General features: G+C 42.3%; 3 protein-coding genes across 3 annotated transcripts; 1 reads left to right on the top strand and 2 right to left on the bottom strand.

Annotated features, from left to right (window-relative positions):
• Positions 1 to 2,310: 2,310 nt before the first annotated feature.
• Positions 2,311 to 2,934, bottom strand: LOC142530733 (uncharacterized). Its single transcript, XM_075636544.1, has one exon. It carries the CDS (start codon positions 2,932 to 2,934, stop codon positions 2,311 to 2,313), a length of 624 nt encoding a protein of 207 aa, XP_075492659.1.
• A 1,458-nt stretch (positions 2,935 to 4,392) lies between these two features.
• On the bottom strand, positions 4,393 to 6,321 carry LOC142530731 (uncharacterized). Its single transcript, XM_075636543.1, has 2 exons — positions 4,765 to 6,321; positions 4,393 to 4,668 (listed from the first exon to the last, which is right to left on the bottom strand). The coding sequence occupies exons 1-2, from the start codon at positions 6,319 to 6,321 to the stop codon at positions 4,393 to 4,395; spliced, it is 1,833 nt and encodes a 610-aa protein (XP_075492658.1).
• Positions 6,322 to 7,702: 1,381 nt separating this feature from the next.
• On the top strand, positions 7,703 to 8,436 carry LOC142531687 (large ribosomal subunit protein uL15x). Its single transcript, XM_075637913.1, has one exon. The coding sequence runs from the start codon at positions 7,765 to 7,767 to the stop codon at positions 8,203 to 8,205; it is 441 nt and encodes a 146-aa protein (XP_075494028.1). The 5' UTR covers positions 7,703 to 7,764; the 3' UTR covers positions 8,206 to 8,436.
• The last annotated feature ends 2,111 nt before the right edge of the window (positions 8,437 to 10,547 follow it).

Here is a 10,547-nt window from a genome sequence, read left to right as displayed (position 1 = left end):
CTAAAGATGATGCTATCGAGAAAGAGGCTGAGAAGACTCCCGGGGAATCCGGAGAATCATCAGGGCAGCAGACTTTAGAATAGGCCTGTAATTTACTCTGTATTTTTTCCTTTGTATTTCTTGCCTTTGAACTTTGTAAGGAAATTTACGCTATGATTTTTTCAATATGATTTTTGACAATTTTTCCGCAACCCGGGTAATGCAATAACTTATGAGTATTTCTTAGTAGGAGAAAACGGTAATTTCAATCGAATACCCGGGGTCCCGGTCCATACGTTAAATAAGTAGCTTAACTAATATTCCAGATGTAGAGATTTAAACCTGAACTCAAAAGGAGTATTTCTTGGATTCCACAAACCAGGGTGTAGTGTCCTGAGTTTTTAAGAACCAAGGTACGGAGCCTTGGGCCGGGGATCATGTCCCGGGACTTGGGAATGGTCGAGGTGTGGTGCCCCGAGCCAGGGTGTAATGCCCTGGGCTTTTTAAGAACCAAGGTATGGAGCCTTGGGCCGGGGATCATGTCCCGGGACTTGGGAATGGTCGAGGTGTGGTGCCCCGAGCCAGGGTGTAGTGCCCTGGGCTTTTTAAGAACCAAGGTACGGAGCCTTGGGCCGGGGATCATGTCCCGGGACTTGGGAATGGTCGAGGTGTGGTGCCCCAAGCCAGGGTGTAGTGCCCTGGGCTTTTTAAGAACCAAGGTACGGAGCCTTGGGCCGGGGATCATGTCCCGGGACTTGGGAATGGTCAAGGTGTGGTGCCCCGAGCCAGGGTGTAGTGCCCTGGGCTTTTTAAGAACCAAGGTACGGAGCCTTGGGCCGGGGATCATGTCCCGGGACTTGGGAATGGTCGAGGTGTGGTGCCCGGAGCCAGGGTGTAGTGCCCTGGGCTTTTTAAGAACCAAGGTACGGAGCCTTGGGCCGGGGATCATGTCCCGAGACTTGGGAATGGTCGAGGTGTGGTGCCCCGAGCCAGGGTGTAGTGCCCTGGGCTTTTTAAGAACCGGGTCATAGTAGCTCCCAAGATATAATAACAAACGCAATAATCTGAGAAAATATATATTTTTATTGATTTCTTCCATCAAACAATTACATCTATTATGCATAGTACTTCTTTAAGTTAAACACATTCCAAGGCCTTTTGAGGGGACGTCCCTGCGCATCTTCTAAATAAAAGGATCTCGAGTTGACTCTCCGAGTGATTTTGTAAGGTCCTTCCCATCGGGCTTCCAGCTTCCCAACTTCCCCAGCAGGGTTGACTTTTTTCATGACTAAATCCCCAACTTGGAAGTCTCGAATGCGGACCTTCTTGTTATATGATTTCATCACCCGATTTTTGTATGCCTCCATTCGAATAAATGCCATGTTCCTTTTTTCTTCTATTAAGTCCAATTCCATGGCCCTGCTCTGATCATTGTCCTCCGGGTAAAATTCTACCCGGGAAGAAATTTGCCCGATCTCTACTGAAGAACTGCTTCAGAACCATATACCAAACTGAAGGGAGTTTCTTGAGTAGGTGCCCGGGGAGTAGTTCTGTAAGCCCATATGATACTAGGTAACTCCTCCACCCAATTCTTTCCTTTACCCTAAAGTCTTGCCTTTAATGCTTGCACAATGACTCTATTGACAACTTCTGTTTGACCATTGGCTTGGGGATATGCAACAGAGGTAAAAGATTGAGTGATTTTCATTTCCTGGCACCATGATGTAATTCCTTTGCCTTGAAATTGTCTTCCATTGTCCGAGATTATTCTCCTGGGCACTCCGAACCGGCACACAATGTTCTTCCACAAAAATTTCAATACTTCCTGCTCGGTGATCTTTGCTAAAGGCTCAGCTTCAACCCACTTGGAAAAGTAGTCAACAGCTACTAGTAAGAATTTTTTCTGAGCCCGGGCAACCGGAAAAGGACCCACGATGTCCATGCCCAATTGATCAAAAGGGCAGGATGCCCAAATAGGCTTCATGAGAGTGGCCGGGCTGTAGCTGAAATTCGAATGATGCTGACAGCCCTCACAAATCTGGACCAAACGAGCAGAATCTTGTTTTAAGGTGGGCCACCAGAATCCAGCAAGCATTGTTTTTCGAGTTAAAGACATTCCTCCGAGGTGCTCGGCACAACACCCCTCATGAATCTCTCGGAGAACATAATCCACCTCTTTTTCATTTAAACACTTCAAAAGAGGTCCTTGGAATGATCTTCTGTACAAAATTTTATTTAAGAGAACAAACCTGGGAGCTTGTCTTTTGATCTTCTGAGCTCGGGCTTTATCCTCAGGGAGCTCATGGTTCGTAATGTACGCGATCAGCGGTATCATCCATGAATCTTCAGGCATGGGTGATACTTCTTCCTCCGTAGAGAGAACCAGCCGAGTAATATGCAGCACCTCCCGGTATTAACTTCTGATAAGGAAGCAGCCATTTTAGCCAAAGCGTCTGCCTCACTGTTTTCTTCCCGGGGTACTTGTTCAATACTCCAATCCATGAAGCTTTCTGCTTGGGCTCGAATGAGCCGTAAATATTTAAGCATCCTGTCATCCTTAGCCTCATAAATGCCCTTTATTTGTTGAGTGATGAGCTGTGAATCAGAATATAGAATAATACGAGAAGCTCCAACTTCTCGGGCAGCTCGAATACCTGCAAGAACAGCCTCATACTCAGCTTCATTGTTGGTTATCCGGGAATCAATTCTTAATGCTAATTTGACCTTTTCTCCCAGGGGAGACACTAACACCACCCCTACTCCGCACCCCACCAGGCTAGATGCCCCATCCACTGATACTTTCCATACCTCCTCCTCGCTGGGCTGGATCATTTCAGATAAAAAATCTGACAAAGCATGCGCTTCAATGGCCACTCGGGGCTTGTACTCGATGTCATATTCACCCAACTCTACTGTCCATTTTATCATTCGCCCGGATACTTCAGAGTGAGTCATGATCCTACCCAGAGGACTATTGGTAAGAACAATAACCTGATGTGACAGAAATTAAGGTCTTAGCTTCCGGGCGGTCATGACCAGGGCCAAAGCAATTTTCTCCATTTCGCTATACCGGAGCTTGGGCTCCCTTAGAGCATGGCTGACATAATAGACAGGTTTTTGATCAGTTCCTTCCTCTTTTATTAGAACAGAGCTGACAGCATACTCTGTGGCGGACAGGTAGACATATAATTTTTCTCCAGGTTCTGGTTTCACCAACACCGAGAGCCCGGCAAGATGAATTTTCAAGTCCTGGAAGGCCTGTTCACATTTCTCATCCCATCCGAATTGCTGGGCCTTCCTTAAGACTTGAAAAAAATGATAACTCCGGTGTGCTGATCGGGAAATAAATCTGGAAAGGGAAGCAATTCTCCCAGTTAGCTTTTGTACCTCCTTGACAGATCGGGGAGATGGCATGCTTAGCACAGATTTGACTTTCTCTTGATTCACCTCGATCCCTCGTTCTGTCACAATGAATCCCAAGAATTTGCCACTTTTCACGCCAAAAATACACTTGGCATGATTAAGCTTGATTCCATAATGCATGAGAGTCGCAAAAGTTTCTTCTAGATCACTAATAAAGCTGGCACCCTCTCGGGATTTGGATAGAATATCATCCACATAGACTTCCATATTCCGTCCCAGCTGCTTCTCAAAGACTTTATCCATCAGACGCTGGTAAGTAGCCCCTGCATTCTTCAACCCGAAAGGCATTACAATATAACAAAATGTACCTCCCGAGGTGATGAAGCTGGCTTTGTCTTGATCCTTTTTAGCCAGAGGGATTTGATGGTACCCCTGGTATGCGTCCATGAAACTTAGCAATTCATAGCCCGAGGTGGAATCCACCAGCTGATCAATCCTGGGCAGAGGATAATGATCTTTGGGGCACGCCTTGTTGAGATCGCGGAAGTCTACACACATGCGCCACCTCCTGGTGGATTTGGGTACCAAGACCACATTCGAAAGCCATGTGGGGAATTGAATTTCCCGAATGTGGCCAGCTTTCAGAAGCTCCTTAATTTGTGCATCAATTACTTTGTCCTTTTCAGGGCCAAAGTGCCTCTTTTTTTGTTTTACTGGGTGAGATCCCGGGAGGATGTTCAATTGATGTTCTGCTATCAAGGGAGAAATCCCTGTCAACTCCTGTTGGGACCAAGCAAACACACGAATATTAGTTTTTAAACAATGAATCATACTGACCTGAGTGGGTATACTGAGATCTCGGGCCACCCGGATTTGCTGGCCTGGTCCGATTTCTATTACTTCTTGTTCTTCTTCTGCCACAAAATGCACCTCTCCTCTCCCCATCGTTCTTTCCCCGTCCACCCTTGCCTTCTTCCCTTCCTTCCTTGTTCTACTCTGATCCGCCCGGACTGCCTCCACATAGCATTTCCGAGAGGATGGTTGATCTCCTCAGACTTCTCCCACCCGAGCTCCTACTGGAAATTTTATCTTTTGGTGGTATGTGGATGCTACGGCTCTCAATTCGTTCATAGCTGGTCTCCCCAAAATGATATTATATGATGACGGGGAATCCACTATGGTGAATGAAGTCATCACCATCCTCTTAAGATCCTGAGAACCCAAGGTTAATGGCAACATGATCTCCCCTTCCGGGTAAACCATATGGCCAGCAAAACCAAAGAGGGCAGTCTCCACAGCCTCTAGGTGGTAGCCCTGCAAATCCATCTGTTCAAAGGCATCTTTAAAAATTACATTTACAGAGCTGCCTGAGTCCACGAAGACCCGTAGAATATCATAATTCGCCACTCGGGCTTGGATCACCAGGGCGTCGTTGTGGGGCAGATTCACCCCTCTCAAATCTTCCGGGCCAAAACTAATGATCCCCTCATTCCTTCTTGCTCCTTCTACCTCCAAACATTCCCTCCTGCTTCTCCCCTTTCTCGCCCGGTTAGAATCTCCATCAGTAGAGCCTCCTAATATCATTTTGATCATTCCTGTGGCAGGGGGCGAATTCTTTTTTCTCTCGGGCTCAGGCTCCCTTCTTTTACTGGGCTCAATCCTCGGGATATTCCTCACACTTCCTCCTCGGGCGCTGGATCCTGGTGGCCGAGATGTCCAAGGTGGCACTCTCGGCCTCTGGCTATTGTTACTGGGTCCCGGGATGAAAGGTGAGGCATAATTCCCCTTTAGTGCCTTGCAGTTTTCAGTGTTATGGTGGCATACTTTGTGAAAAGTGCAAAATCCACTCTTTTCTGGCCGGGATAACTGATGATCCGGGGCCAAATCTCTGCTGCACTCCTGCACTTCCCTCTCCCGAGCAATTTTCAGAGGCACGTGGTGAGAAAAGTGCCCTGTATTGCCTCTTTTCTGTCCCCTCTCCTCGGGCTTAGACATCCGGTCTCCTTTTTCCTTTCTCACAGCGTCCCTCTTTTGTTTATGGGCCTCCTCCATATTGATATATTTTTCTGCTCGCGACAATAGATCCTCGAAATCTCCCGGCACCTTCTTAGTCAGTGACTTGAAGAACTCACCCTCTCTCAAACCCTGGGTGAATGCAGTAGTCTTTGTTTCGGTGGCACAAGTAGGGACGTCTAGGGCCACTCTGTTGAATCTTCTGATATAGGCCCTTAAACTCTCTTCTGGGTTCTGCTTAACTTCAAAAAGACTAAAAACAATTTTTTTGTACTTTTTACTGCTGCTAAAATGGTGTAAAAACACCTTCTGGAAGTCTCCAAAGGAACTGATACTTTGGGAAGTCAAGCCTTCGAACCACCTCTGAGTTGAATCCACCAGTGTTGTTAGGAACACCTTACACTTGATTCTATCAGTGTAACAGTGCAACATGACCATATTTTCAAACCTGGCCAGGTGTTCCTCCGGGTCTGCATTGCCATCATAGTCTTTCACCTTCGCAGATTTGAAATTTCCAGGAAGAGGCTCCCGGACGATGATATCAGAAAACGGGCATCCTCTCGGGACTGCCCGGGCAACGCTCCGTCTTTCCAACTGTCCTTCCAAGACCTTCATCTTCTGCCTTAATTCCATCAATTCCTCTGCCACGGTAGGAGATTTGGACCCAGCGCTGGATCCCTCGTCTTCTCCTACCATCTCGTTATCCCTCCTTCCCTGCCCCTGCTCCTGCTCCTGCTCAAATCCCTGATCACGTCCCTGCTTATCACCAGGTGGTGTGACAGGGTGAGAGACCTCCTTCCTGGCCATAGCTAGCACAACGGCATCGGCCATCATTTTCTTTAACTCTTCCGGGGTCAGGGTAATGAGGTTTGTTCCAATGTTATTAACATCAGCTTGTCTTGAAGTTTGCCCCCCATCACCCTGGGCGTGAGAATTACCCTGGTTGGTTCTTCTCGTACGAGCCATATCAACGTCTCGAACTCAGTGTTTTCCCACAGACGGCGCCAATGATGCGATCTCGTTAAAATGGGTGAAGCCGGGTACGGGGCTCCAACGGACCAAATCAATAATTTATAATGTTTGGGAATTTGAGTGAAGATAATGGCTTGGATCAACACCTGTAAACAAGAAAGTAACTCGTGAATGGGCGCCGGAGGGATGTCCGGCGTGACCACTCCGATGCTTAAGTCAGCAGGCTTTTTGATGAACACAAGCAATATTTGAGAGGAAATATGTAAGTGCTTTTAGTTCAAAGATTTCAGAATCATTAAATGACTTTAATACCTGCTATTTATAGTGGAAGAATGGGTAGTTACCTTGATTACCACACCACCTACTAAGTCGGTTTATCATACTAGCTTCTGATGACTTCTCGGACACTCCAAACTCAAGTGGTTCTGACGGATTAGACTGCCTGTATCGATCACACTCGAGTGTGGTGCAATTCTCGAGGTGGCCTGGGTAGTTGGTTACCTGGGTACCTGTATGAGAAATCGGGTGGAGAAGAAGTGCCCGGGCAGCTGGCTTCTGATCCGGGCTATTCAACCGATAACCCGGGTCATCATTAACCCGGACCTTTACAGGGGTATCACCACATAACATCAGTGTTTTCATATAATCTACAAAAATAATTAGAACGTATTTTTAAATTTTGTAGTGTGAAGACGGATGGTTGGATTGAAGGATGATATTTAACATGATAACATATATATAGTTTTTGAAAGAATGTCAATATAACAAATAATTATATTATGATAGAAGATTTTTTTTTTATCTCTCATTGATTATTTAATCTATTATAAGTTGACCAAATATTTCAAAAATAGAGATGTCTAACACACGTTATGCATAGAGTAGATCTCTTGTGAAACAGTTTCATAAATCTTTATCTGTGAGACTTTCATAATAAAAATTAATACTCTTGGCATAAAAAGTAATATTTTTTCATGGATGACCCAAATAGGATATCTGTCTCACAAAATATGATCCGTGAGACCGTCTCACACAGGTTTTGCTTCATATATACATAATACATGATATTTGTTTATTATGTAAATTCATTTATTTATTTACGAGTTACGTTACAATATATGCAATATGTTTGCCTCGTGTATTCGTGACACATGCAACAGTTGTGCTTCCATAGCTAGTAATTCATAAAAGAAAATAAAATAAAAGTAAAGAGCTCAATCAAAAGTTTATTAGAGAACACAATCATAAGGATGCGGGTAAATGGTGTGAAATAATGAAATTATTTAATATAAAAGAGGCTGAATTAATATAATGAATAATTAAAGGGGTTTATAGAAATTAACTCTACTATATAACCACTCCAAAACCCTTAAGCTTTCATTTCAGCACTTGAGCCGCCGGCGGTCCCCTGCCTCTTCCCCCAAATCCTCCGCCGCAATGACGACCCGATTCAAGAAGAACCGCAAGAAGCGGGGTCACGTGAGTGCAGGTCATGGACGTATCGGAAAACACAGGAAGCACCCTGGAGGCCGCGGTAATGCCGGTGGCATGCACCACCACCGTATCCTCTTCGATAAATATCACCCTGGGTACTTCGGGAAGGTCGGTATGCGCTATTTCCACAAACTCCGGAACAAATTCTTCTGCCCCACCGTAAACGTCGACAGGATCTGGTCGATGGTGCCGCAAGATGTGAAGGAAAAAGCGTCCAAGGATAAGGTTCCGATGGTAGACGTGACGCAGTTTGGGTATTTTAAGGTTTTGGGTAAGGGGTCGTTGGCCTCTGATAAACCTTTTGTTGTGAAGGCGAAACTTGTGTCAAAGAATGCTGAGAAGAAGATTAAGGAAGCCGGTGGCGCTGTTGTGCTCACTGCTTGATTGGGCTTTTGGTGATTTTTTTCCCTATCCTTTTGTTATCATCACTTGGTTTGGCATAGACTTGGGCAGTGTTTTTAAATGAATCATATCTAATTGGAGCTGCTCTGTTTTTAGTTTGAATTCTTAGTTTTGGGATTTTTATATGCTATCAAAATTGCATTTTTATGAGTATTTTGTGGTTGATGGTTTGTATGATGTTTGCAGTTAGTCTTTAAAATAAGTTGTTTGTCGAATTTCTTGCATTATGTTTTTTTTGCTGTTGATGATGTTTGTAGTTGTGCTGGTTTGGTGCCATGTAGTTAATCTTTTGAACTCCGCGTTGCTTAAAAAATGTATTCAAATTCTGAATTGAAGCACTATTAGTAGAAGCTCTGTCCTCACTAAGATGCATAGAAATAGAAGAGCTTAGCACAAAAGGCAAAGTTGAGGGCAAGGTGCCGTTCGGGTTAAACAGGTATTCATTTATTAGTGTGAAGGGATGACTATTATCTTGCAATTTTTTTTGGTTCATTATTTGGCTGTCATTTGGTTTTGAAGAGACAATAACGTTCAAATTTTGCTTCACGGATAATCCATACTTTTATCGAAGGGCTGAGTTCGTGTCAAGAACTAAAGGCCGGATCTCGCTGAAACTTGAGTGTAGTTGCAAAGATTTGTGGGTTTTAACAAGTAACAACTATGATTAACCTTACATCTTTCCACACAAAGTGGTGGTTCATCTAATTATTGGTCTATGCTTTGAATCATTTGCCATGATTGTATCGTTTGATTTTGAACCTATTGATGAAGGTTTTGTTGTTAATTACCCATTAGAAGATGGAAAAATCTCGTCACTTGGCCATGATAGTAACATTGCAGTACTCGTGCATCCTCACCAGATTGTGTCCTCTAGAAAAGAACTACTCTAGATCAGTCTATGTTACACTCTAAGCTAAACTCATCCTCACCTAATATATACATGCATACTTAGATGTATGCATATTTTAGTGGTACTCCCAAGTAGTCTCAAGCACGTATCTATCTTGTGGCTCGACTTGGAGAATTGCTATTTTACTTTCTGATATGACTGAAATTTTTATGCTATCAGTACTTCTTGTATCATTATGAATCATTCATTCATTAAAAAATAAATTTATAAATGAACGACTTTTTTTTCCTCGAATTAGATTTACTCGGACTTCGGCTTGATTGAGCTAATGCATTAAAGTTGTGTTAAATCGACTTGAGTAAGATGTTCCTTGAACACGATTTGGTTAGTTTGTGCCTCTGATGTATGCTATTGTTCATGTCTTTAAGAACCAAATGTTGACTACGTTAATTTACCATAATTTAAGACGTGTTGCTAAACATGAAAAAAAAACCAACAAAGATACAAATATAAAACTTACTCATTTTTTAGCCCCGATAACTCCATACGAGAGTCCTTTTATACGTATCAGTGCTACAACTACAAGCTTCCTTATTAATTTTAATTAGTAAAAGATGCACATGCAATGCATGTGCTATTATTATTTTTAATTTGATAATTTGATCAAATAATATTAAATAATTAACACAAAATTATTTTCGATTTAGAAAAGTTGTTCGATTTAAAAGTGAAATTTTGTTTTGATTTTTTTTCTGTTTAAATTATGGAGTGATTTGAAAAGATTTTTAGTAGAATAAGAAGGGTAATTATGGAATTAAATATTTTGGTGTCTTCGAAGGTAGTTATTCTAAGGTCCTTATACTTAATATAATATTATATATACATTCAAAAACAACTGAATACATCGAAAATACTTTTCCTTAAAAAAAAAAGCAACATTTGAAACTAAATTTAAAATATTCAGAATATTTATAATGAATTTGTTGTAAGTAGTAAATAATACACAGAGAGGAGTGAATAAGTAGCAATGTTTTATTCTCACCGAACATCTCTGGTAATATAGTACATTTACAAAATTTAAGTAATAGATAATATGATATGGTAATTGAAAATCTTCTGTAACAATTTATTCATAACACTATATCTTGGATTATTATTAACTCAATAAGTTATTTCGGATATACGTGGGCTCAAATGTTGGTTCGTTAAAACTTTGTTAGTTAAATAAAATGGAAAAAACCGAGCGAAATAAAAAAAGTAAAAAAATATATGGGTTTCAATTATAAAGATCCTTTAACTATACATTTGTAACTCGTGCTCAATTTTTTGAACGTTGAAGTTGACTGTTTTTGTAAATAGTCAGCTATGTTATTACAATTTTATCATTTTCTTGTAGCGTATATAATTACTTTGGTAACTTTGATGAAATATGTTTTGTTCTATCTCCTTCGATGTAACCTCATTTTACTTGTGC

This window comes from Primulina tabacum, chromosome 17, assembly GCF_025594145.1.
Source record: "Primulina tabacum isolate GXHZ01 chromosome 17, ASM2559414v2, whole genome shotgun sequence".
Lineage (NCBI taxonomy): Eukaryota > Viridiplantae > Streptophyta > Magnoliopsida > Lamiales > Gesneriaceae > Primulina > Primulina tabacum.
Note: the sequence above shows the minus strand (reverse complement) of the source record. Positions and strands in the feature narration are given on the sequence as shown.

Bases quoted from the DNA above. Each gene is read 5' to 3' on its own strand.
- LOC142530733 (XM_075636544.1), bottom strand. From the start codon at position 2,934: ATGACTCACTCTGAAGTATCCGGGCGAATGATAAAATGGACAGTAGAG.
- LOC142530731 (XM_075636543.1), bottom strand. From the start codon at position 6,321: ATGGCTCGTACGAGAAGAACCAACCAGGGTAATTCTCACGCCCAGGGT. The intron at 4,669-4,764 runs GTGATCCAAGCC...GCCTTTGAACAG, and splicing joins TGCCCCACAACGACGCCCTG to ATGGATTTGCAGGGCTACCA.
- LOC142531687 (XM_075637913.1), top strand. From the start codon at position 7,765: ATGACGACCCGATTCAAGAAGAACCGCAAGAAGCGGGGTCACGTGAGT.